General features: G+C 66.3%; 1 protein-coding gene across 1 annotated transcript; it reads left to right on the top strand.

Annotated features, from left to right (window-relative positions):
* Positions 1-959: 959 nt before the first annotated feature.
* Positions 960-26,672, top strand: PDE4A (phosphodiesterase 4A). Its single transcript, XM_066986466.1, is given in 16 exon segments — positions 960-1,376; positions 12,708-12,892; positions 13,547-13,583; positions 13,822-13,895; positions 13,999-14,051; positions 15,602-15,714; positions 20,319-20,412; positions 22,185-22,363; positions 22,453-22,551; positions 22,671-22,835; positions 23,744-23,843; positions 24,443-24,597; positions 24,660-24,782; positions 24,861-24,974; positions 24,976-25,044; positions 26,357-26,672. Coding segments are annotated over 16 exon segments (2,223 nt in total). The 5' UTR covers positions 960-977; the 3' UTR covers positions 26,621-26,672.
* The last annotated feature ends 1,133 nt before the right edge of the window (positions 26,673-27,805 follow it).

Raw genomic sequence — 27,805 nt, 5'->3', positions numbered from 1 at the left:
GAGCCGTGCCATGCCGTGCCGTGCCGTGCCAGGTTGTGCCATGCCGTGCCGTGCCGTGCCGTGCCATGCCGTGCCAGGTTGTGCCGTGCCATGCCATGCCGTGCCGAGCTGTGCCGAGCCATGCCATGCCGTGCCATGCCGTGCCATGCCATGCCGTGCCGTGCCGTGCCAGGTTGTGCCATGCCGTGCCGTGCCGTGCCATGCCGTGCCAGGCTGCGCCGTGCCGTGCCGTGCCATGCCATGGAGTGTAAGGGTTCGTGGCCATGTGCCGTGCCATGCCATGCCGTGCTGTGCCATGCTGTGCCGTGCCGTGCCATGCCATGGAGTGTAAGGGTTCCTGGCCTTGTGCCATGCTGTGCCATGCCAGGTTGTGCCGTGCTATGCCATGCTGTGCCATGCCGTGCCATGCAGTGCCGTGCTGTGCCGTGTAGGGATGCCTGGCCGTGTGCCACGCTGTGCCGTGCCGTGCCAGGTTGTGCCGTGCCGCGCGAGGTTTCTTGGCCATGCCGTGCCGTGCCGCACCATGCTGTGCCGTTCCATGTCGTGCCATGCCATGCTGGGCCATGCCGTGCTGCACCACGCCATTCTGTGCCGTTCCGTGCCATTCCATGCTGTGTCGTGGCATTCTGTGCCATGCCGTGCTGTTCCATGCCATGCCATGCCGTGCTGTGCCAAGCCATGCCAAGCCATACTGTGCCATTCCATGCTGTGCCGTGCCGTGCGAGGGTCCCTGACTGTGCCGTGCCGTGCTGTGCCATGCTGTGCCGTGCTGTGCCATGCTGTGCCATACTGTGCCATGCCATGCTGTGTCGTGCTGTGCCATGCCACGTGAATCTACCTGGCCGTGCTGTGCCGTGCCATGCCGTGCCGTGCTGTGTTATCTCATGCTGTGCAATACTCCTTGGCTGTGTCTCGCCGTGCCATGCTGTGCCGTGCCATGCCGTGCTGTGCCATGCCGTGCCATACTGTGCCATGCCATGCTGTGCCGTGCCACACTGTGCCATGCTGTACCATGCCATACTGTGCCATGCCATGCCATACCGTGCCATGCTGTGCCATTCTGTGCCGTGCTGTGCCGTGCCACACCGTGCCATGCGGTACCGTGCCGTGCCGTGCCGTGCCGTGCGTGCCCCCTGACACCACCTGGCCCTTATCCGCAGCCCCCCGGAGTCTCTGGAGCCGGGGCCCCGCAGCTGCCCCGCGCCCCCCGGCCATGCTGGGGGCCGAGCTGCGGCGTGGGCGCCGTCGCCCCTCCGCCGGCCTCTTGGTGCCCCCTGGAAGCCCCCAGAGCGGGCGCGCTCCCCGAGCTGCCCCGGCCCACCTCGCTGCCACTGCGCGCGCCCCCGCATCGCCATCACCCAGGCCGAGCCCCACAGGTAGGGACGGGGACGGGGGCGTTTTGGGGGGGGGGGGGCGGGGGGGAGGGAATGTCCTGGGGGGGGGGGCATGGGGGGGCCGGGGAGATGGTGAGGGGGGGATAACGGAGGGATGGGGGCGAGTTCCCCGAATGGGGGAAGTGCTTGGGGTGGGGACAGCGGTGGGGATGGGGGCAAGTGCCCCATGTGGGGACGGGGACGGGGACGGGGACAGGGACAGGGACAGGGACAGGGACAGGGACAGGGACAGGGACAGGGACAGGGACAGGGACAGGGACAGGACCAGTGCCAGGATGGGGACAAGGAGCTTGAGATGGTGACAAGTGCCTGGGACAGGACCAGGGTGGTGCTGGGGACGAGGATGGTGCCTGGCATGGGGACAATCCAGGATGGGGATGGCGCTGGGGATGGGGACAAATGTCCAGGGGTGACGAGACGTGCCTGGGATGGGGACAGGGACGGGGACGGGGACAGGGACAGGGACAGGATGGGGACGGTGCTGGGGATGGGGACAGCACCCAGGACGAGGCCAAGCATCCGGTCATGGGGACAGTGCCAGGGTTGGGGACAAGTGTCCAGGGATGGGGACAATTTTTGGGGGGGATGGGGACGAGTGTCCGGGGACGGGCACGGTGCCGTGCGGGGGCCGTGGCCCCGCTGAGCACCACCAGCTCTGGACCCGCCGCCACCACCGCCAGCTCCCGGCCCCGCCGCGGGGCTGCAGCGAGGGGCCTGGCCCCACGTCCCCGCCGTGTCCCCGCCGTGTCCCCGCCGTGTCCCCACGCACCCAGCACCTCGGTGCCGCTTCCCTCGCGGGCTGGATGCGGCCCCGGCCGGGGCTGCGGCGGGGAGCCGGGCGTCCCCCCCCCCCCGCTGCAATGAATCATCCGCCGAAATTTCCAGGGTGTGCTCCCGCCCGCTGCCCTCCCACCACCACCCTCGCCCCCCCCCGGACCCCCCCCCCCATTTTCACCCCAACCCCCCCCCTTGGGGGGCGCCTGGAGCTGAGCGGGGTGGGGGGTGCATCCCCTGAGTGGGGGGGGGGGGGGGCGATGTGTTGTGATTGGGGCATATTTTTTTGGGGGGGGGGGGGGGCACATGGGGGTGCCCCCACCCTGCCCGTGGTGCCCCCAGGGGGTGCTGGGGGCTCCCAGCAGCGCCGCTTTCCCCTAACGGGGGCGCCCTGCGGTACTTTTGGGGGGGGTCCCCGAATTATGTGGGGGGGGGGCACCCTGTTTTGCCTTGATATCGGGGGGGGGGTTCCCCAACAGGGGGGAAGCCCCCATTGAGTGGGGGGAGCCCCCATTGAGGGGGGGTCCCGCGGCGAGGGGTCCCCATTTGGGGGCGCGGGGCGGATGCGATGGGTCCCGGGGGGATCCCGTTAGCGGGGGGTTCCCCCTTATACCCTGGGGGGTGGGGGGGGGCAGTTCCCGGTGGGAGGGGGGAGAAAGGGGGGGGGGGAAGAACCGGAGGCTGCGCCGGGGCGGGGGGAGGCGCCGAGGCGGGCGCGCAGAGGCGGCGGCACCGGCGGCGGCGGCGGCACCGGGAGCACCGGCGGCGGCAGCGGCACCGGCACCGGCGGCGGCGGCGGCAGGCGCCTCCCCCGGGGTCTTCCCCGTCGCTTTCCCGGGGGCCATGCGGAGCCCGGAACCGGGCAGAGCCCCCGCGGCCCCCCCCCCCCCGCCGCCGCCGCCGCCGCCGCCGCCGCCGCGCATCGTTAGGAACCGGGGGAACGGGGCGGCGGGGGGGGGGGAGGGTGGTGGGGGGGTAGGCGCGCAAAACGGAGCCGCCGGTGCGCCCCGGTGCCGGGGGGATGGAGGGGGCGGCGGGAGCTCGGAAAAGCCTCTCGCTGTCGTTACCGGTACCCCGGGAGGGGCCGGCGACGCTGAAGCCCCCCAGCACCTCTGGCGCCAGCCCCGGACCCCCATCCGCATCCGTCACCGCGGCTTCTCCGACACCGAGCGGCCGCCGCCGCGGCCCATGGAGCGGGCGGACGCCGTGGACACCGGTGACCGACCCGGGCTGCGCAAGTCTCGCATGTCCTGGCCTTCCTCCTCCTCCTCCTCTTCCTCCCACGGAGCCCCCGGCCCCGGCAGGCGGTAGGTGCGGGCGACGACGGCGGGGCCGCGGGGAGCGGGACGCCGCCGGCCCCCTCGACGCCTCCGGTGACACGGAGCCGTGGGGACCCCCGCGAGGCTATGGGGATGGGGACCCCGTCCCCGTACCCCGTCCCCAATAAACCTGGACACCCCCCCCCCCCATCCTGAGGGGCTCGGGACCCCCCCGATGCCCCCCACCCTTTCGGGGCGAACCCGCTCCGAGCGGAACCGGCCACGGGCACCCAACGGAGGGTCCCCAACCCGGAACCGCGGCGCCGCTCCCCGTGGGTGCTGGCAGGGGGGGTCCCGTCCCCCCCGTCCCACCCCCCAGGAGCCATCTGGCGCCGGGTCTGGCTGTTCCCGGCAGCTGGAAGGGATTTTGTTTTTTGGGGGGGCGAGCAAACAACTTGTGAATCGACGGCTGGTGCTCGTAGTAACGCGGCGGGAGCGCGCGGCGCCTCGCTCTTCCGGGCGAGCGGCACCTCCGGCTTCATTAGGGGGAGATAATTTATGCAAACGAAGCGCAGCAGATGGTTCGGGCTCCTGCTTCCCTCCTCTTCCTTCGCTCTTCTAATTGGGACCGGGGCGCCGCGCCGAGGAGCTTCCCCTCGCCGGGTGCCGGGGGCGAGCGGCCGGGTGGGCGCGGGGGCGGCGGATTTGGGGGTGCCGAGCCCCGGCCCCGGTGCGGGGCCACCGGCTCCGGCCCCGCCGGGAGGAACCGGCTCAACCTTGGCCGATCCCTTCCCGGAGCAATTAATTGAATTAGGGCAAAACAATGAGGCCTCTTGGGCGACCGGCTCTGCTGGGGTTTCTTCTCCCCCCCCCCCCCCCAGCGGCTCCGGTATTCGGGAAGGATCCGGCCGCCGCCGGCTCCTGGAGCCTTTTCCGAAACCTTTTCTCAAACCCTTTCCAAAACCTTTTCCGAAACCTCCCGCCCCGCGGGCCGGGCCCCCCCCCCCTCGAGCTCCGCCGCCGCCTTCCGAGGGCTCCCGCAGCCCTCACCGTAATTAATTCCTCCTGCTTTAATTCCTTTCCTTTTAGGAAAAAATAATCAAATAACCGCCGAGCTCTCGCACCTCCGCGGGGCCGCCGCCGCTCCCCGGCCGATAAAAGCCCCGCTGGCATTTATTGCGTGCCGTAATCTTTTTCGAGCCCGATGAGTCACCTGCGCCCATTAAAAGTGATTCACGTTGGTCTTAAGCTCCCGGATAATTTCCCGTTTACTAGAAAATCCCGCGCCGGCGGGCGGGCCGAGCGCACGCGGCTGCTGGAAATAGCAGGGACGCCCCTGGGACGGGACGGGATTGCGGCACGGCACGGCACGGCACGGCGGGGACGGCAGCGGTGGTGGCCCCGCTGGGGTGGCTGTCCCCGTGCCCGGCCCAGCCCCGTGCCCAGCCTGTGCCTGGCCCCGTTTGCGCCTCGGCTCCGTCCCATCTCTCTCCGTTCCCAGCTCCTTTCCAGTCCCATCCCATCCCATTTGTGCCCCCAATCCCATTTGTGTCCCCATCCCCATCCCATTTGTGTCCCCAAACCATTTGTGACCCCATCCCATTTGTGTCCCCATCCTCATCCCATTTATGTCTTCATTTCCATCCCATTTGTGTTCTTATCCACATCCCATTTCTGTCCCAATCCCATTTGTGTCCCCATCCCCATCCCATTTGTGTCCCCAACCCATTTGTGTCCCCAACCCATTTGTGACCCCATCCCATTTGTGTCCCCATCCCATTTGTGTCCCCATCCCATTTGCGACCCCATCCCATTTGTGCCCCCAATCCCATTTGTGTCCCCATCCCGTTTCTGTCCCTATCCCCATCCCATTTGTGTCCCCATCCCGTTTCTGTCCCTATCCCCATCCCATTTGTGTCCCTATCCCCATCCCATTTGTGACCCCATCCCATTTGTGTCCCCATCCCATTTCTGTCCCCATCCCCATCCCATTTCTGTCCCTATCCCCATCCCATTTGTGTCCCCATCCCGTTTCTGTCCCTATCCCCATCCCATTTGTGTCCCTATCCCCATCCCATTTGTGTCCCTATCCCCATCCCATTTGTGACCCCATCCCATTTGTGTCCCCATCCCGTTTCTGTCCCCATCCCCATCCCATTTGTGTCCCCATCCTGTTTCTGTCCCTATCCCCATCCCATTTGTGTCCCCATCCCGTTTCTGTCCCCATCCCATTCCTATCACCACCCCCATCCCATTTCTGTCCCCATCCCATCTCCATCCCCCCATTCCTTGCCTGCCCTTTCCTTCTCAACACCCCCTTGGGGTCGGGGACGGGGACGGGGCCAGGACGAGGGGCAGCCGGGGCCCCCGCGCCTTTTCGCCGCCTCCGGATTTTCCCCTTCCAGCTGCTCCGGAGCCTCAGGATAAACAGAGCCGGGCACAAACAAACACCGGGGGAGGCCGCAGCCTCCTCCCCGTCCCGGGGACACCGCGGGCTTCGGGGTTAGGGGGCAGAGCAAGGCGAGGAGGGGGGGGACAGACCCCGCGTCCCCGTCCCCGAGGTGGCTGTGGGGTCCGGAGGCCGGTGGCTGCGGTTCGGAGACGTTCGGCGCCGGAGGCCGCGCTGCCTCCCCCCCCCCCCCCCGAGAGCGCCGGTTGCTAAATTTGCCGGCGGTGAGTCAGCCGGCGGCTGCTGCGCGGCCCCCCGGCGTCACCCGGCGTCGCCCACCGCCCACCAGGGGGAAGCGGGGACCCCGAGAGCCCCCCGCGGGGACGGGGGCGTTGGCGGGGCTGAGGTCCTGCGGGAGGCCGGGGTCTCCTGCGAGGCTGGGGTCTTCTGGGGGGCTGAGGTCTCCTGCGAGGCCGGGGTCCTTCTGTGAGGCCGGGGTCTTCTGGGGGCTGGGGTCTTCTGCGAGGCCGGGGTCTTCTGTGAGGCTGGGGTCCTTCTGCACGGCCAGGGTCTTCTGCGAGGCTGGGGTCTTCTGGGGGCTGGGGTCTTCTGGGGGGCTGGGGTCTTCTGGGGGGCCAGGGTCCTCCTGCGAGGCCGGGGTCTCCTGCGAGGCCAGAGTCTTCTGCGAGGCTGGGGTCCTTCTGCAAGGCCAGGGTCTTCTGCGAGGCTGGGGTCCTCCTGCGAGGCTGGGGTCTTCTGCGAGGCCGGGGTCCTTTGGCGAGGCCAGGGTCCTTCTGTGAGGCCGGGGTCTTCTGCGAGGCCAGGGTCCTCCTGCAAGGCTGGGGTCTTCTGGGGGCTGAGGTCTCCTGCGAGGCCGGGGTCCTTCTGTGAGGCCGGGGTCTTCTGGGGGCTGGGGTCTTCTGCGAGGCTGGGGTCCTTCTGCAAGGCTGGGGTCTTCTGCGAGGCCGGGGTCCTCCTGCGAGGCTGGGGTCCTCCTGGGGGGCTGGGTCCCGTCCCCCCTCCTGGGTCCTGGTGTGATGGGGGGCTTGGGGGTAGAGGGAGGCTGTGGGGCACAGGGAGGCTGTGGGGCACAGGGAGGCTCAGGGAGGCTGTAGGGCAGAGGGAGGTTGTGGGGCACAGAGAGACCGTGGGGCACAGGGAGGCTCAAGGAGGCTTGTGGGGCACACGGAGGCTCGGGGAGGCTGTAGGGCAGAGGGAGGTTTTGGGGCACAGGGAGGCTGTGGGGCACACAGAGGCCGTGGGGCACATGGAGGCTCAGGGAGGCTGTAGGGCAGAGGGAGGTTTTGGGGCACATGGAGGCTCGGGGAGGCTGTAGGGCAGAGGAAGGTTGTGGGGCACAGGGAGGCTCGGGGAGGCGGTGGGACGCAGGGAGGTTTTGGGGTACAGGGAGGCTTGGGGAGGCTTTGGGGCACAGGGAGGCTCAGGGAGGCTGTAGGGCAGAAGGAGGTTTTGGGGTGCAGGGAGCCCGGGAGGCTGTGGGGCACAGGGAGGTTTTGGGGTGCAGGGAGCCCGGGGAGGCTGTGGGGCAGAGGGAGGCTCAGGGAGGCTGTGGGGCAGAGGGAGGCCATGGGGGGGGTCCCCGCTGCAGAGGGGGAGCTGGGGACAGGATGGGACCCACACCTGGGGGTGCCCCCGAGCCCCTTGGTAAAGGCGGGGGGTGGCACCCCAAAGGGGTGAGGGCCCCCCTGCACTGCTGTGGGGTGCGGGGACGGGATGGGGACAGGGGTGAGGGGTGGGGACGGGGACAGGGATGGGGGCATGGGATGGGGAGGGGGACAGGGACGTGGGATGGGGTCGGGGACACGGGATGGGGGCTTGGAGTGGGCATGGGGACACGGCATGGGGACTGGGAATATGGGATGGGGACGGGGACACGGGATGGGGGCAGGGGATGGGGACAGGGAATATGGGATTAGGACACGGGATGGGGGCAGGAACACAGGATGGGGACAAGGACATGGGATAGGGACAGGGACTTGGGGTGGGGACAGGGACAAGAACATGGGATGGAGACGGGGACTTGGGATGGGGACAGGGAATATGGGATGGGGACAGGGACATGGGATGGGGACAGGGACACGAGATGGGGACAGGGAGAGGGATGGGGTCATGGGATGGGGATAGAGAATACAGGATGAAGATGGGGAATATGGGATGGGGACGGGGACGCAGGATGGGGACAGGGACATGGGATGGGGATGTGAGAATGGGACAGGGAATATGGGATGGGGACAGGGACACGGGATGGGGACAGGAAATATGGGATGGGGATGGGGACATGGGACGGGGACATGGGATAGGGACGGGGACAGGGATGGGGTCACGGGATGAGGACAGGGACTCGTAATGGGGACAGGGAATATGGGATGGGATGGGGAATATGGGATGGGACAGGGACACAGGATGGGGACAGGGACTTGTAATGGGGACAGGGAATATTTGATGGGATGGGGAATATGGGATGGGACAGGGAAAATGGGACGGGGACAGGGACACGGGATGGGGACAGGGACACGGGATGGGGACAGGGACTCATAATAGGGACAGGGAATATGGGATGGGACGGGGACACAGGACGGGGACAGGGACACAGGATGGGGACGGGGACACAGGATGGGGACGGGGACTTTTAATGGGGACAGGGAATATTTGATGGGATGGGGAATATGGGATGGGGACAGGGAAAATGGGACGGGGACAGGGACATGGGATGGGGACAGGGACACAGGGCGGGGACAGGGACACAGGATGGGGACAGGGACTCATAATAGGGACAGGGAATATGGGATGGGACGGGGACACAGGACGGGGACAGGGACACAGGACGGGGACAGGGACACAGGATGGGGACAGGGACTCGTAATGGGGACAGGGAATATGGGATGGGATGGGGAATATGGGATGGGACAGGGACACAGGATAGGGACAGAGACATAGGATGGGGACAGGGACACGGGATGGGGACAGGGAAAATGGGACGGGGACAGGGACACGGGATGGGGACAGGGAATATGGGATGGGGACGGGGACACAGGATGGGGACAGGGACATGGGACGGGGACAGGGACTCGTAATAGGGACAGGGAATATGGGATGGGATGGGGACACAGGATGGGGACGGGGAATATGGGATGGGACAGGGACTCATAATAGGGACAGGGAATATGGGATGGGATGGGGAATATGGGATGGGATGGGGACACAGGATGGGGACGGGGAATATGGGATGGGACAGGGAAAATGGGACGGGGACAGGGACACGGGATGGGGACAGGGACTCGTAATGGGGACAGGGAATATGGGATGGGACGGGGACACAGGATGGGGACAGGGACACAGGATGGGGACAGGGAATATGGGATGGGGACAGGGACACAGGATGGGGATGGGGACATGGGACGGGGACAGGGACACGGGACGGGGACAGGGACTCGTAATGGGGACAGGGAATATGGGATGGGACGGGGACACAGGATGGGGACGGGGACACGGGATGGGGACAGGGACACAGGATGGGGACAGGGAATATGGGATGGGACGGGGACACGGGACGGGGACAGGGACACGGGACGGGGACGGGGACACGGGACGGGGACAGGGACTCGTAATGGGGACAGGGAATATGGGATGGGATGGGGACACAGGATGGGGACGGGGAATATGGGATGGGACAGGGAAAATGGGACGGGGACAGGGACACGGGATGGGGACAGGGACTCGTAATGGGGACAGGGAATATGGGATGGGACGGGGACACAGGATGGGGACAGGGACACAGGATGGGGACAGGGAATATGGGATGGGGACAGGGACACAGGATGGGGATGGGGACATGGGACGGGGACAGGGACACGGGACGGGGACAGGGACTCGTAATGGGGACAGGGAATATGGGATGGGACGGGGACACAGGATGGGGACGGGGACACGGGATGGGGACAGGGACACAGGATGGGGACAGGGAATATGGGATGGGACGGGGACACGGGACGGGGACAGGGACACGGGACGGGGACGGGGACACGGGACGGGGACAGCACCGGCCCACGCGTGTCCCCTGCAGCACCAGCACAGCCGCGGGGCCGAGATTTTTGGGACCGGGGGGCGTGGCCTATGAGGGGCGTGTCCTCTGGGGGGCGTGTCCGTTCCGGGGGGCGTACCCGGCCCCCCGCCTCCCCCCCCCCCCCCGCCGCTCTCTCACCCCGTTCCCTGCCCGCAGCCATGGCCCGGGAGCGGCGGGGCCGGGGCCGGCCCCGGGTCCCCGAACTGCGCTTGGAGGACGGGGGCCCGGCGGGAGCCGGGGGGGCCCGGGCTCCCCCCCTCGCCTCCCCGGGGGCTCCCCCGGCTTCCTGCAGCGCCTCCGCCTCAATCGCAGCATCCAGGAGCGGCACCGCCGGCTGCGGGGCAGGTACCGGGACCCCCCGGGACCCCATTACCACCCCCCCCCATCGGGACCCCCTTTTGACCCCCCCGGGACCCCCTTTTGCCCCCCGGCCCCGTTTTGCCTCCCCGATATCGCAGTTGTGCCTGCCCTATAACCCCGTTTCGCCTGCCCTATAGCCCCGTTTTTCACTCCCCCCATGACCCCATTTGGCCCCCCCCCCATGACCCTATTTTGCCCCCCCATGACCCCATTTTGTTCCCCCATAACCCTATTTTGCCCCCCCAACCCTATTTTGCCCCCCATAACCCTATTTGCCCCCATAACCCCTTTTTGCCCCCCCATAACCCATTTTGCCCCCCATAACCCCATTTTGCCCCCCCATAACCCCACTTCCCCCCCCACAACCCCACTTTGCCCCCCCGGGACCCCATTTTGCTCCCCCCATTCCCCCCCAACCCCGTTTTGCCCCCCCCCCCCCCATTGCAGGGAGCAGGACACGGTCCCCCCCCCGTTGTGCCCCCCCTCCCCAAAACCCCGTGGCCCCACGCGTGCCCCCCCATAGTGTCGCCATAAGGTGGGGGGGGACAAAGCCCGGTGTCCCTTACGGGAAGGGGGGGGGCCACGCCAGCACCCCCCGTCCCCACGCACCCACCCACGGGGGGGCACGGAGCTGTAGGGTGGGGGCTGGTGGCCCCCAAAACCCGGGGGGGTCACCCTGTGTCCATAAAGGGGGGCCAGGACCCCCCGTACCCCACTGGGGGGCACAGGGCCCCCCGCCCCCCCAGCTGTCAGGAGGGGAAGCAGCGGCCATGCGGGGGGGGGGGAAGGACACGGAGCCCCCCTGCACTTTTATGGGACGGCGCCGTCCCCCCTGTGCCCATATATTTTTGGGGGGGGGGGGGATCTTTTGTGCGCCCCCCGGAACTCGTCGGCCTTTGGGGCGCTCTGTTTTTATGGCGACCCTACAATAACGGGGGGGGGGGGGGGGCGGGCGGGCCGCCGTGTTCCTTCCGCGCTCCAGGGGGAAGTGGGCGACGGTTGGAGGGGGTGGGGACACCGGGGAACCCCCCCTTGGTGACAACACCGGGGGGGGGGGGGGGACACGGAAATGGGGACGGGGGCGTGATGTCCGGGGGGGGCCCCATAAGGGGCCGGGGGGGCCGGGACCGGGGGGGCCCATGGGTTGGTGGCACGGGGTGGCGTCCCGTGCGCCCCCCCTGCCCCGACCCTATAGGGGACCCCGAGTCCCCGGCGCCACCCATGGGTGCTGCTGCACCCAAGTGCCGCCGTCCCCGCCCCGCCCCCCACTCCCCCCCCCCCCGCAAGGTGACATCGGTGCCGGTGTCGCGACGGGTCCCCGGTGGCACGGGGACAGGCACCGGGCGCGCGGTGACGCCGGTGACACCGATAAGGGAGAGGGGGCGGGGAGGTGGGCGCGGGCACCGGCACCCGGGGGGGGCACCCGTGGGGTGTCACCGGCACCCGTGGGGGGTCATCAGCACCCGTGGGGTGTCACCGGCACCCGTGGGGTGTCACTTGTGGGGTGTCACCAGCACTTGGAGGTGTCACCAGTACCCGTGGGGTGTCACTTGTGGGGTGTCACTGGCACCCATGGGGTGTCACCGGCACCCATGGGGGGTCACTTGTGGGGTGTCACTTGTGGGGTGTCACCGGCACCCATGGGGTGTCACCGGCACCCGTGGGGGGTCACCAGCACCCATGGGGTGTCACTTGTGGGGTGTCACTGGCACCCGTGGGGTGTCACCGGCACTCGGAGGTGTCACCAACACCCATGGGGTGTCACTTGTGGGGTGTCACTGGCACCCATGGGGTGTCACCGGCACTCGTGGGGTGTCACCCATGGGTGTCACCGGCACCCACGGCATGGCACCAAGCTCGATTTGGGGTCTGCGGGGATGGAGCGTGGGGTGGGGACAGGGATGGGAACGGGGGCAGGATGGGGACGCAAATGGGGACGGGGATGGGGACAGGATAGGGACAGGGGTGGGAATAGGGACTTGGGGACAGGGCAAGGACAGGGACAGGGACACAAATAGGGACAGGGATGGGGACATGGGACAGGGATAGGGACACAAATGGGGACAGGGATGGGGACAGGGATGGGGACATGGGACAGGGATGGGGACACAAATGGGGACAGGGATGGGGACAGGAATAGGGACAGGGCTGGGGACATGGGATGGGGTTGGAAATGGGGCTGGGGACAGGGCTGGGGACAGGGCTGGGGACAGGGGTGACACGGGGACAGGGATGGGGACATGGGATGGGGACAGGGATGGGGACAGGGGCATGGGGACAGGGGCATGGGGACAGGGGCATGGGGACAGGGGCATGGGGACCCCAGCAGCAGGGCCGGGCTGGGGCCACGTTTTGGGGTCGGGGCCGGGCTGGGGCCACGTTTTGGGGTCGGGGTTGGGGCCGGGCCGGTGACCCTTCCCGCCCGTGTCCCCTCGGTGTCCCCGCAGCTTCGAGGTGGAGAATGGCGCGTCCCCCGCCCGCAGCCCCCTGTCCCCGCAGGCCAGCCCGGGGCTGGTGCTGCACCCCGGGGTGCCCCCGGGCAGCGCCGCGAGTCCTTCCTCTACCGCTCCGACAGCGACTACGACGCCTCCCCCAAAAGCATGTCCCGCAACTCCTCCATCGCCAGCGAGGCGTGAGTGCTCACCCCCCCCCCCGACCCCCCCCCCGGGACCCCCACCCCCCACCCCCCAAATTCCGACCCCACCACAAGGCCCCCTCGCTGCCCCCTTACGCGTCCCGTAGGGACCCCTCGCTGCCCCCCACCCTGCTGGCCCCGTAAGTGGCCCCGGGACCCCCTGCGTGTCCCGATGACCCCCCCTCCCGTCCTGTGTCCCCCCCCCCCCCCCGCTGTCCCCATACAGGTGCCGGTGGCCCCGCGCCGTCCCCTCCGTGTCACTGTCACCCCATGTGTGATGGGGACCCCCCTCGCTGACCCCATACCCCAGGGACCCCCCTGCACACTGGCCCCATACGTGGCCCCCCTCCACGGTCCCCTACATGTCCTGGGGACCCCCCCCAATGTCCCCCTACACGTCCCAGGGACCCCCCCCAATCACCCTACACCCCCCCAATGTCCCCCTCCATGTCCCAGTGACCCCCACTGTCACCCTACACCCCCCCAATGCCCCCCTACACATCCCAGTGACCCCCCCCATCCCCCTCCATGCCATAGCCCCCCCTCGCTGCTCCCCCCATCTCAGCCCCCCCCCCCCCAAGCCCCCTACTTGTCCCCTCCGTCCCCTGTGCCCCCCCCCCCCCCCCCCGCTGACCCCCGTCTCTCTTGCAGCCACGCCGAGGACCTGATCGTCACCCCCTTCGCCCAGGTAGGGTCGGGGGGTCAGGGGGCCAAGGGGGGGCACAGCAGGGTTGGGACCCCCACCCCAAGCCCTAAAACTGGGGGGGGGGGGGGTCCCACTGCTTGGGCTGCAGGCGCCATTTGGGGCTGGGGTCCCAGCCAGGGGGCAACCCCCCCGCTATGTCTGACGCCCCCCCTCGTGCCCCCCCCCTCGTGCCCCCCCCCTTCCTTGTGCCCCCCCCCATCCCTCGTGCCCCCCCCCCCAGGTGCTGGCGAGTCTCCGCAGCGTCCGCAACAACTTCTCCATCCTCGCCAATGTGCCCACCCCCACGGCCAGCAAGTGAGTGACCCCCCCCAAATCCCACCCGCACGTGGAGGGGGGCAGGGCTGTGACCCCCCAATTTCCTTTCCCCCCCCCCCCCCCAATATATTCCCCCCCCCAGGCGGTCGCCTGTTGGCTCCCAGCCCACTGCTGTCTGCAAGGCCACGCTCTCAGGTTGGCACTCAAGGGGTTAATTTTTTTTTGGGGGGGTGGTTTGGGGCTGAAGGGGTTAAATTGGGGAGGGCGACCTTGGGGCTGAAGGGGTTAATTGGGGGGGATTTGCTGGGGAAACTGAGGCACGGACTGGCGGACCCCAGCCCTGTCCCCATCCCCTTGGGGTCCCTGTAACCCCCCCCCCCCCAAATGTCCCCATCCCCATGGGGTCCCTGTAACTCCCCCTTGGGGTCCTTGGGGTCCCCTCACCCATCCCCTTCCCCCTGTCCCCATGGGGTCCCCCCGCCCCGTCCCCTTTGGGGTCCCCTCACCCATCCCCTTCCCCCTGTCCCCATGGGGTCCCCCCGCCCCGTCCCCTTTCCCCCATCCCCATGGGGTCCCCCGCCCCGTCCCCTTGGGGTCCCCTCACCCATCCCCTTCCCCCCATCCCCATGGGGTCCCCTCACCCCATCCCCTTGGGGTCCCCTCACCCATCCCCTTCCCCCCATCCCCATGGGGTCCCCTCACCCCATCCCCTTGGGGTCCCCTCACCCATCCCCTTCCCCCTGTCCCCATGGGGTCCCCCCGCCCCGTCCCCTTTCCCTCCATCCCCATGGGGTCCCCTCACCCCATCCCCTTTGGGGTCCCCTCACCCATCCCCTTCCCCCTGTCCCCATGGGGTCCCCTTGCCCCATCCCCTTGGGGTCCCCTCACCCATCCCCTTCCCCCCTGTCCCCATGGGGTCCCCTCGCCCTGTCCCCTTTCCCTCCATCCCCATGGGGTCCCCTCACCCCATCCCCTTGGGGTCCCCTCACCCATCCCCTTCCCCCCATCCCCATGGGGTCCCCTCACCCCATCCCCTTGGGGTCCCCTCACCCATCCCCTTCCCCCTGTCCCCATGGGGTCCCCCCGCCCCGTCCCCTTTCCCTCCATCCCCATGGGGTCCCCTCACCCCATCCCCTTTGGGGTCCCCTCACCCATCCCCTTCCCCCTGTCCCCATGGGGTCCCCTTGCCCCATCCCCTTGGGGTCCCCTCACCCATCCCCTTCCCCCTGTCCCCATGGGGTCCCCTCGCCCTGTCCCCTTTCCCTCCATCCCCATGGGGTCCCCTTGCCCCATCCCCTTGGGGTCCCCTCACCCATCCCCTTCCCCTTGTCCTCATGGGGTCCCCCCGCCCCGTCCCCTTCCCCCGTCCCCTTGGGGTCCTTTCACCCCATCCCCTTGGGGTCCCCCCGCCCCATCCACTTCCCCTTGTCCCCATGGGGTCCCCTCACCCTGTCCCCTTCCCCTCTGTCCCCATGGGGTCCCCCCGCCCCCTCCCCTTCCCCCCATCCCCTTGGGGTCCCCCCGTCCCATCCCCTTTCCCCCTTCCCCTTGGGGTCCCCTCACCCCATCCCCCTTGGGGTCCCCCGCCCCGTCCCCCTTCCCCCATCCCCATGGGGTCCCCTCACCCCATCCCCCTTGGGGTCCCCCCGCCCCGTCCCCTTCCCCCCCCCGTCCCCATGGGGTCCCCCCGCCCCGTCCCCTTCCCGCCGTCCCCTCGGGTGCCCTGACGCCCCGCGGCCCCGCAGAGGAGACGTACCAGCAGCTGGCCATGGAGACGCTGGAGGAGCTGGACTGGTGCCTGGACCAGCTGGAGGCCGTCCAGCCCCACCGCTCCGTCAGCGAGATGGCCTCCAACAAGGTGCCGGGGGCGCGGGGGCGCGGGGACACGGGGGGACGGGGCCCCTGCTGCGCCGCGGGGCCGGGGGGGGGGACGGGGATGGGGACGGGGACGGGGATGGGGACGGCGCCGTCATTGGGACGGGGATGGGGACATGGCTCCACCATGGGGACACGTCTTCACCGTGGGGACGGGGATGGGGACGGCGCCGTCATGGGGACGGGGATGGGGACATGGCTCCACCATGGGGACGTCTCTACCATGGGGACAGGGATGGGGACGGGGGACCATGGGGACATGGCTCCGTCATGGGGACGGGGATGGGGTCAGCCCCATCATGGGGACAGCTCTGTCACGGGGACACGTATGGGGACACGGCTCCATCATGAGGACAGGGATGGGGACATGTCTCTGCCATGGGGACAGGGATGGGGACAGCACCGTCGTGGGGACAGGGATGGGAACATGGCTCTATCATGGGGACAGAGATGGGGACATGGCTCTATCATGGGGACAGAGATGAGGACACGGCTCTATCATGGGGACATCATGAGGACAGGGATGGGGACACGTCTCTGCCATGGGGACAGGGATGGGGACATGGCTCCGTCATGGGGACAGGGATGGGGTCAGCTCCGTCATGGGGACAGCTCTGTCACGGGGACACGTATGGGGACACGGCTCCATCATGAGGACAGGGATGGGGACATGTCTCTGCCATGGGGACAGGAATGGGGACAGCACCGTCGTGGGGACAGGGACAGGGACGTGGCTCTATCATGGGGACAGAGATGAGGACACGGCTCCACCATGGGGACGTCTCTACCATGGGGACAGGGATGAGGACAGCGCTGTCATGGGGACACGTTTCCACCATGGGGACAGGGATGGGGACAGGGATGGGGACAGCGCCGTCATGGGGACAGGGATGGGAACATGGCTCTATCATGGGGACAGAGATGAGGACACGGCTCCACCATGGAGACGTCTCCTCCATGGGGACAGGGATGGGGACAACGCTGTCATGGGGACATGGCTCCACTGTGGGGACAGGGATGGGGACACGTCTTCACCATGGGGACATGGATGGGGACATGGCCCCACCATGGGGACATGGCCCCACCATGGGGACATGTCTTCACCATGGGGACATGGATGGGGACATGGCTCCACCATGGGGACAGGGGTGGGGACATGGGGACGTGTTTCCGCCATGGGGTCAGGGGATGGGGACGGCTCCGTCATGGGGACGGCTCCGTCATGGGGACAGGGATGGGGACAGGGATGGGGACATGGCTCCCTCGTGGGGACGCGTCTCCACCATGGGGACAGGGATGGGGACAGGCACCTGGCTCCGCCGTGGGGACGGGACACAGCTCCGCCGTGGGGTTGGGGACAGGAACCTGTCACCCTCTTGGGGACAGGGACGGGGACAAGACCCCCCTTTGTGCTGTGGGAACGGGTCCCCAGCTCCGCCATGGGGACAGGGACAGGGTTTTGGGGACAGGGACAGGGCTTTGGGGTCAGGGTCAGGGCTTTGGGGACAGGGACAGGGCTTTGGGGACAGGGACAGGGTTTTGGGGTCAGCATCCAGGGCTTTGGGGTCAGAGTCCGGCGCTGCTCCGGTGCGTGGTCCCCAGGGGCCGGCGGTGGTGGCAGTGGCATTGTCCCCGTGCGTGTCCCCACGCGTGTCCCCCTGTCCCCGTGCCCTGGGCAGGGCACCCCCGGTGTCACCACTGGGGGGTCCCCGTCCCGCTGTGGGGTGTTGGGGAGGGGGGGGCCCACTCCACCTTTGGGTGACCCGTGGGGGTCCCCACCCCAGTTTAGGGGACCCGTGGGGGTCCCCACCCCATTTCTGGGTGACCCTTGGGGTCCCCGCCAAAGGGATCCCCCCTCTCCCCACCCCATTACAGCCCCCCCCCCTTTTGTCCCCCCATATTACAGTGACCCCCCCCCCTTTGCCCCCCCATATCATAGGGACCCCTCCCCTTTGCCCCCCCAATTACAGGGACCCCCTCCCTCTGTCCCCCCATATTATAGGGACCCCCCTTTGCCCCCCATTACAGACCCCCCTTTGTCCCCCCATATTACAGTGACCTCCCCTTTTGCCCCCCCATATTATAGGGACCCCCTTTTACCCCTCCTATTACAGGGACCCCCCTTGCCCCCCCATATTATAGGGACCCCTCCCTTTTTCCCCCACATATTACAGTGACCCCCCCATTTTATAGGGCCCCCCCATATTACAGCCCCCCCATATTACAGGCCGCCCCCCCCATTTTGTAGGACCCCCCCCCCATATTACAGCCCCCCCCCATTTTATAGGACCCCCCATATCACAGCCCCCATATTATAGCCCCCCATTTTACAGGACCCCCCATATTACAGCCCCCCCATATTACAGCCCCCCCATTTTATAGCCCCCCCCCCATATTAAACCCCCCCCCATGCCCTTGCAGCCCCCTGGCCATGGGGGGGGGGGGGGCCCATCCCTGTCCCCCCCCCCGCCCCCCCCCCTTACGCCGCAGCGTGGCCGTGACCGTGGCGGCAGCGGAGTGGGGGGGACGGACAAGGATGGGGGGGGGACGGGGGGGACACGCAGGAGGGAGGGGCCGGGGGGGGGGGAGGAGCGAGGCCGAGCACCCGCAGCCCCGCGCAGGCGTCAGGACCCCACCCGCAGCCCCGCTCGGCCGCCGGGACCCGCCGGGACCCCCCCCGGACCGCCCCCGGACCCCCCGGACCCCCGGACCCCCCACCCTATAGACTCCTATAGGATCCTATAGAATCCTATAGCATCCCATAGCGTCCTCCTGCGTCCCTGCCGGACTCTCCCGCATCCCCCCCCCCCTTTCTTCCCCCCCCCCCGATTTTTGTCCCCCCCCGCACCCCAACCCCCCCCCCAGCCCCCCCCTTGGCCATCACCTCCCATCCTCCCCGTTTCCCCCCCCCCCCATTCCCCCCCCGTTCCTCCCCCCATCCTCCTTGACCCCCCCGCCACTCCTGACCCCCCCCGATTTCTGACCCCCCCCGATTTCTGACCCCCCCTCCATTCCTGACCCCCCCCCCTTCCCCTCACCTCCCCCCCCCCTGCAGCCCCCCCCCCGATGGCCTTGGGGGACCCCGCTGACCCCCCCAGCACCCTGGGGGGGGGGGGGTTGCAAGGCCTTTGGGGGGGGGGGGGGGGGGTGAGCCAAGGGGGGCAGCGATGTGACCGGGCCCCCCCCCGGCGGGTGCAGCACCGGGGGGCTCTGCTGCCCCCCCCGGCTCCCACCATGCCCACGACCCCCCGCGCCCTGAGGCAGCCCCCCGCCGTTAAGGGGCAGGGGGTGCCCGGCTAGGGGAAAAGGGGGGGGGGGGGGTGGGGGTCGTCTTTTTTTTTGGGGGGGGGGGTTCTGACCCCCCGGGCACCCTTAGGGTGGCAGCGGGGGCCCGGTGCCCCCCGCGGCCAGAAAATGCCCTTGGTGGACTTCTTCTGCGAGACCTGCGCCAAGCCCTGGCTCGTGGGCTGGTGGGACCAGGTAAGGGCCGGGGGGGGGGGGGGCGGGGGGGCTTTGACCTTGGGCCCCCCCCCCCGAAAAAAAAAAAATTAAAAAAAAAAAAATTAATCCCTATTTGGACTCCCCCCCCCTTGGCACTGCCCGGGGCAGCTTCGGGGATGCGTCTTTTGGGGGGGGGGGCACATGTGAGTATGGGGGGGGGGATTTTTGGGGGGGGGAATTGGGGGGGGGACATTCTGGGGGGGGGGATTTCGGGGGGGGCACGTTGGGGTGTGGGGTCGGGGGGGCTCTGTGTGTGCCCCCCCCCCGGTGTTTTGTGGCTTGGGGAGGGCCGTGGCGTTGGCAGAGCTGTGATAAAGTCGGGGGGGGGCGCACACCTCGCTGACCCCCCCCCCTTTGGCGTGGCGCAGCAGGGGTTAAAGCCCCCCCCCCAAAAAAATACCCGGGCGGGGATGGGGCAGTTGCTATGGAGACTGCGGTCACCATGGAGACCGGGCGGCGCGCTCTGATTGGCTGCGGGGAGGGATGCGGGAGGATGCTCCCCCCCCCCAAAAAAAAATTGGGGGGGGGGCTGGTTTTTTTGGGGGGGGGGGGTGCTGGGGGGGGTTGTGTTCACCCCCCAGCCCAAATGTGGCCTCCTATAAACTTGGGGGGAAGGGGGGCACCCCAAGTTTTTTGGGGGGGGGGGCTTGGGGGGGTCCTCGGTAAATTCGGGGGGGGCCGGGGCCGTGTGCCCCCCCCCCCCCCCCCGGGGGGCCTCGCAGCCGGGCACCGGAGGGATGAGTCACGGTGGGGGGGGGGGGCGCATCCGGGCCCCCGCTCAAGGACAGCCAGGACTCATTTGGGGGGGGGGGGTCACAAAACGGGGAGGGGGTCACAAAACGGGGGGTCCCAACCCCCCCCAGTGTCAAAATGGGGGGGGGGGGGCAGTGCTGCAGGGGGGGGGGCCCTGTGGTCCCCATCCCTGCCCCCCCAGGGGGTGCCCACCTTGCACCCCCCCACCGCGGGGGTGAGCGTGGGACTGGCGGTGTTTTTTCTGGGGGGGGGGCACGCTGTGGGACCCCCCCCCCCACGTTGACCTCCATACCCCCCCCCCCCCCCCAATTTTTGTGCCCCCCCCCCCCCCAGTTCAAGAGGATGCTGAACCGGGAGCTGACGCACCTCTCCGAGATGAGCCGCTCGGGCAACCAGGTGTCCGAGTACATCGCCAGCACCTTCCTGGGTGAGCCCCCCCAAAAAAGCCCCCCCCAAAAAAAGGGACCCCCCCGCCTATAACGAAGAGACCCCCACCAGGACCCCAGCTCTTGCACGCGCCCGTCAGCGTGCACGCCTTGCATCTGCAGCCTTTAAAGGCATGCTGTTTGCATCTCAGTCCCTTGCACGCGCACCCCTTGCACATGCGTGTTTCTGCCCGCTCCTTGCACGTGCATCCCTTGCACGTGCATCCCTTAAATGCACATCCCTTGCACGTGCATCCCTTGCACACGCATCCTGTAAACACACATCCCTTGCACGTGCATCCTTTGCACATGCATCCTTTAAATGCACATCCCTTGCACGTGCATCCCTTGCACGTGCATCCTTTAAATGCAATCCCTTGCACATGCATCCCTTAAATGCGCATCCCTTGCATGTGCATCCCTTGCACACGCATCCTGTAAACACACATCCCTTGCACGTGCATCCTTTGCACATGCATCCTTTAAATGCACATCCCTTGCACGTGCATCCCTTGCACGTGCATCCCTTAAATGCACATCCCTTGCACGTGCATCCCTTGCACGTGCATCCTTTAAATGCATGTTCCTTGCGTGTGCGTCCTTTAAATGCATGTTCCTTGCACATGCATCCCTTGCACATGCATCCTGTAAACACACATCCCTTGCACATGCATCCTTTGCACATGCATGCTTCCACATGCTCCCTTGCATGTGCCTCCTTTGCATGTACATGCTCACACCTGCTCCCTTGCATGCACATCCCTTGCACACATCCCTTACATCCACACTGTTTGCATATAAATCCCTTAAACGCACATCCCTTGCACACACACTCCTGCATGCTCCCTTGCTTGCGCGTCCCTTGCATGTGCATGCTCACACCTGCTCCCTTGCACATGCATCCCTTAAATATACTTCCCTTGCACAGGCATCCCTTGCACATCCCTCCCTTAAATGCACATCCTTGCATGTGCATCCTTGCATGCACATCCCTGACACAGGCATCCCTTAAATGCACGTCCCTTGCACAAGCATCCTGTAAATGCACATCCCTTAAATGCACTTCCCTTGTACACACGTCCCTTAAATGCATGTCCCTTAAATGCACATCTCCTGTACACTCACCCCTTAAATGCACGTCCCTTGCACGCACGTCCCGTGCATGCGTGTCCCTTAAATGCACGTCCCTTAGATGCACATCCCTTGCACACTCACCCTTTAAATGCATACCCATTAAATGCACATCCCTTGCACACACATCCCTTTAATGCTCGTCCCTTAAACGCTCATTCCTTAAATGCTCATCCCTTAAATGCATACCCCTTAAATGCACATCCCTTGCACGCTCACCCCTTAAATGTACGTCCCTTGCACACACACACCTTAAATGCATGCCCCTTAAATGCACACCTTTTAAATGCACATCCCTTGCACAAGCATCCCTTAAATGCACTCCCCTTAAATGCACGTCCCTTAAATGCACTCCCCTTAAATGCACACCCCTTAAGTGCTCATCCCTTGCACACACACCCCTTAAATGCACACCCCTTAAATGCACACCCTTTAAATGCACATCCCTTGCACAAGCATCCCTTAAATGCACTCCCCTTAAATGCACATCCCTTGCACACACACCCCTTAAATGCACGCCCCTTAAATGCACTCCCCTTAAATGCACACCCCTTAAGTGCTCATCCCTTGCACACACACCCCTTAAATGCACCCCCCCCCAGATACACCCCCTAAACGCACCCCCTTGCACGCCCCCCCCCAGACAAGCAGACGGAGGTGGAGATCCCGTCGCCCACCCCCAAGGAGCGGGAGAAGAAGAGGCGCCAGCAGCCCATGTGCCACATCAGCGGGGTGAAGAAGCTGCCGCACGGCTGCAGCCTCACCAACTGCAGCATCCCTCGCTTCGGCGTCAAATCCGACCAGGAGGAGCTGCTCGGCAAGGTGCCGCGAGCTGGGGGGTTGGGCAGCGGGGATTTTTTTGGGGGGGGAAGCAGGGGGCACCCCGCCGGACCCACCGCTTTTTACCCCAGGAGCTGGACAACCTCAACAAGTGGGGGCTGAACATTTTCCGCGTCTCCGAGTACTCCAACAACCGCTCGCTCAGCTGCATCATGTACACCATCTTCCAGGTAGCGGGCACGTGGTTTGGGGGGGGGTTTAATTATTTATTTTTTTTAATTCTGGGGAGGGGGTTTTATGCTCGGATCCCGCCCCCCCCCCCACCCCGCCCCAAATCCTCGGGGTGTAGGAACGGGAGCTGGTGAAGACCTTTAAGATCCCGGTGGACACGCTGCTGACCTACACGCTGACGCTGGAGGACCACTACCACGCCGACGTCGCCTACCACAACAGCCTGCACGCCGCCGACGTCATGCAGTCCACGCACGTCCTGCTCTCCACGCCCGCCCTCGACGTGAGCCCTGAGGGGGTCTCTCGGGTTTTTTGGGGGGGGGGGTCTGGAGGTGCCGTGGGGTCCAAGCGGCGGGGTGCCGACGCGGTCCCAAGAGGGGCACGGCCCCCAGAGGTTGAGTACTTGAGCTGCCGTGGCCCCACGGTGTCCCCCGAACGGGGGGCTGCTGAGATGCCGGGGGCCCCGAATGCCGCGGTCCCGAGACGCCGTTGTCCCCAGGTGTTGGGGTCTCGAGGTGTGGAGGTGCCAAGGTGCCCAGATGTGGGGCTCCTGGGGTGCCGGGGTCCCCAGGTGCCACGCTCCCAAGGGGTTCGGTGCTCCCAGATTCCAGGGTCCCAAATGCCCCAGGTTGCAAGATTCCAAAGTCCCCGGATTTTGGGCTCCTGAGGTTCTGGGGTCCCCAAACACCACGCTCCCAAGACAGCGGGGTCCCCAGGTTGTGGGGTCCCCAAATGCCATGGCCCCCAGATGCCGGTGTCCCCAGATGTTGGGCTCCTGATGTGCCAGGCTCCTCAGCCATTGCGATCTCTGCGTGCCAGGGTCCCTAGATATCGGGGTCCCTAAATATCAGAGTCCCTAAATATTGGGATCCCTAGATATCGGGGTCCCTAGATATCGGGGTCCCTAGATATCAGGGTCCCTAGATATCGGGGTCCCTAAATATCGGGGTCCCTAAATATCGGGGTCCCAAAATATCAGGGCCCCTAGATATCCGGGTCCATAAATATCGGGGTCCCTACATATCAGGGTCCCTACATATTGGGGTCCATAAATATTGGGGTGCCTAGGTATCTGGGTCCATAAATATCGGGGTCCCTACATATCAGGGTCCCTACATATCGGGGTCCCTAAATATCGGGATCTGCAAACACTGGGGGGCCGGCACCACACTGAGCGTGCCGCTGCCGCAGGCGGTGTTCACCGACCTGGAGATCCTGGCGGCTCTCTTCGCCGCCGCCATCCACGATGTCGACCACCCCGGCGTCTCCAACCAGTTCCTCATCAACACCAGTGAGTGCTGGGGGCCCTGGGGGGGCCTTGCACATGCACGTCGTCTTGCACGCACAGGCACTTGCACGCCTGCATCGTCTTGCATGCCTGCATCACCGTGCACGCTTGCATCCTCTTGCACACGCTGCTGGCTTGCACGCCAATCCTGCACGTGCACAGTGTTGCACGCGGGCATCATCTTGCACACACGCACTGCATCGCATGCGCATGTTGCCTTGCACGTGCAAACTGCCCTGCACGTGCATGATGTTGCACGCACGTCGTCTTGCACGTGTGCACTTAGATCTACCCTGTCTTGCACGATGCTGCTACTCGCACGGTGTCCTGCACGTGCATGTCGTCTTGCACACCTGTGTCATCTTGCACGCGTGCATCACCTTGCACAAGATGTGTCACCTTGCGTGTGCAAATCATCTTGCACGTGCGTGGTCTTGCCTGTTACCTTGCACCCCCTTGGCCACGTGCATCTTCTTGCGCACCTGCTGCTACTTCGTGCGCCATCTGCACGTGCACGTTGCGCGTGCCCAACCTTGCACGTGGGGCGTGCAAGGGCTGGGAGGGGGGTTGTCCTCACCCCCCTGCTGTCCCCACCCCCGCAGATTCGGAGCTGGCGCTGATGTACAACGACGAGTCGGTGCTGGAGAACCACCACCTGGCCGTGGGCTTCAAGCTGCTGCAGGAGGAGAACTGCGACATCTTCCAGAACCTCAGCAAGCGGCAGCGCCAGACCCTGCGCAAGATGGTCATCGACATGGTAGGGCCCCCCCGAGCCCCCCGGGGCCGGCGCGCCCCCGCCCCCTGACCCCGTCCCTGCAGGTCCTGGCCACCGACATGTCCAAGCACATGAGCCTCTTGGCCGACCTCAAGACCATGGTGGAGACCAAGAAGGTGACGAGCTCCGGGGTGCTGCTGCTGGACAACTACACGGACAGGATACAGGTGGGGGGTGGGGGGGGGGTTATTTGGGGGGTTGGGGACACAGAGGGGGGTCTGGGGGCTGACGTGGAGCACCCCTAGGTGCTGCGGAACATGGTGCACTGCGCCGACCTGAGCAACCCCACCAAGCCGCTGGAGCTGTACCGGCAGTGGACCGACCGCATCATGGAGGAGTTCTTCCGGCAGGGCGACAAGGGAGCGGGAGCGGGGCATGGAGATCAGCCCCATGTGCGACAAGCACACCGCCTCCGTGGAGAAGTCCCAGGTGGGCGGCGGGCGGGGGGACGCCGTGTCACCCCGGCCGGGTGGCCCCGTGTGGTTGGACGTGGCCGTGGGCGTTGGATGGGGTCAGGGACCCACGGTGTCACCTCGACTGGGTGGTCCCATATGGTCGGACACGGCCGTGGATGTTGGGTGGGGAGAGGGAACCATTGGATGGGGACAGGGACCCGTGGTGTCACCCCAGTTGGGTGTCTCTTCATGGTTGGACATGGTCATGAACATTGGATGGGGACAGGGAGCCATGGTGTCATCCCAAATGGGGGTCCCTTTGTGGTTGGACATGGCCATGGACGTTGGATGGGGACAGAGAACCATTGGATGGGGACAGGAAGCCATGGTGTCACCTCAGTTGGGCGTCTCTTCATGGTTGGACATGGCCATGGCCATTGGGTGGGGACAGGGAGCCGTTGGATGGGGACAGGGACCCGTGGTGTCACCCCAGTTGGGTGTCCCTTTGTGGTTGGACATGGCCGTGGATGTCGTATGGGGTCAGGGAAACACTGGATGGGGACAGGGAGCTGTGGTGTCACCCCAAATGGGTGTCTCTTCACGGTTGGACATGGCCATAGACGTTGGATGGGGACAGGGACACGTGGTGTCACCCTGACTGGGTAGCCCCATGTGGTTGGACATGGCCATGGGTGTTGGATGGGGACAAGAACCTGTGGTGTCACCTCAACTGGGTGGCCCCATGTAGTAGTTGGCCATGGCCGTTGGGTTGGGACAGGGAACCGTTTGATGGGGACATGGAGCTGTGGTGTCACCCCAGTTGGGTGTCTCTTCATGGTTGGACATGGCCATGGACGTTGGATGGGGACAGGGAACCGTTGGATGGGGACATGGAGCCGTGGTGTCACCCCAGTTGGGTGTCCCCTTGTGGTTGGACATGGTCGTGGATGTTGTGTGGGGACAAGAACCTGTGGTGTCATCTCAACTGGGTGGCCCCTCGTGGTTGGACACGGCAGTGGACGTTGGGTGGGGACAGGGAGCCTTGGTGTCACCCCAGTTGGGTGTCCCTTTGTGGTCGGACGTGGCCATGGACGTTGGATGGGGACAAGAACCCGTGGTGTCACCCCAACCGGGTGTCCCCTCGTGGCCACACATGGCCGTGGCCATTGGGTGGGGCCAGGCCCCGTGCCGCCCCCACACCCCCTCCTCCCACACAGACCGGGACCCCCCACGGCGGCTCCTGGACGACCCCACCCGGTCGTCCCCATGACGGGCGGGACACCCACGGGTGCCTCCCCCTGACCTCCCCCCACCGTGGTGTGTGTGTGTGTGTGTCCCCCACCCAGGTGGGCTTCATCGACTACATCGTGCACCCGCTGTGGGAGACGTGGGCCGACCTGGTGCACCCCGACGCCCAGGACATCCTGGACACGCTGGAGGACAACCGGGACTGGTACCACAGCATGATCCCCCAGAGCCCCTCGCCCCCCCCCGAAGACCCCCACCCCGGCCCCCACCCCGGCCCCGACCGCTTCCACTTCGAGCTGACGCTGGAGGAAGAGGGCGAGGGCCCCCCAGCGCCCCCCGGGGGACGAGGACAAGGACAGTGACGGGACCTCGAAAGACGACGCGGCCGGGGAGTGGTGACCCCCCCTCAGGACCCCCCCTCCTTATTCAACGTGGGTTTATTTGGGGGGCTCCCTCCGCTCGAGCAGAACTCGGATTTGTTTTATTTTATTTTAATGTTTTTTTTTTTTTTGGGGGGGGGTGGCGTGGGGGGGAGAGGGGGATTTTTATTGTATTTTTTAAAAAAAAACCTGCAAAAGACCAAAAAAAGAAAAAGCCCCCCCACACCCCGGGAAAACAACAGAAAAAAAGGGAACATGCACGTCCCCCCCCCCCCCAAAAAAAAAACAGTCAATCACCCAAAAGCCATTTCTCGGGGGGGGGGCAGAGCCAGCCCGGGGGGGCAGCTTTCCCCCAAAATTTGGGGTGTCCCCCCCCCCCCAAAGTCTTCCGCTCGCTCCTCCTTTTGCACAGGGACCCCCGGGGGAGTGAGAAGGAATTTGTCCCCCCCCCAAAGCCATTTTGAGGGGGTGGGGGGGCAGCCCTCGGGGGGTGGGGGGGGGCTTTGGTGCCCCCCCCCCCCCAGCACCCCCAAACCCACTGGGGTCTGTGCAGGGCGAGGGTCCAGGCCATCATGGGGTGCTGGGGGTGCCCCCCCCCCCAAAAAAAAATCCCCAATAGAGGTGAAGCAATAACAAGGTGCCCCCCCCAGGTCCGGGGGGGGCAGACCCCAAGCAGACAGCCCGGGGGGGGGGCGGTTGGGGGGGGGGGCACCATTTCTGCACACAGTACTGTAGCATCGGGGCTGCGTCGCCCATATTTTTTTGGGGGGGGGATGAGCTGGGTGCAATGGTGCTGGGGGGGTTGGGGTGCAACCCCCCCTCCCACACACGTTTTTTTTTTTGGGGGGGGGGGGTCACAGCGGGGGGGGGATGCGCAGAGCTTTTATTTTTGTACGCGGGGCGTTGCTGTACATACTGTGAATAGGTGGGCTGCGATCCCCGGGGGGGGGGGCCGAGACCCCCCCCTACCCCCCCCCAAAATCCCCTGGGGACCCCCCGGGGGTCTCCAGCAGCCGGATTCCCCCCCCCCTTTTCCCCGCGCCCTCTTCTCCTGTGTCCCCCCCCCCCAAAAAAAAAAAACCCACCACCGGCTGCAATGAGCTCAAATAAAGAGGAGAAGGGAGCGTGCTGGGGGGGGGCTGTGCTTTTTATTTGGGGGGGGGGGCA

This window comes from Anser cygnoides, chromosome 34, assembly GCF_040182565.1.
Source record: "Anser cygnoides isolate HZ-2024a breed goose chromosome 34, Taihu_goose_T2T_genome, whole genome shotgun sequence".
In the NCBI taxonomy this organism is placed as follows: Eukaryota; Metazoa; Chordata; class Aves; order Anseriformes; family Anatidae; genus Anser; species Anser cygnoides.
This window is presented reverse-complemented; position numbering and strand designations above follow the sequence as displayed.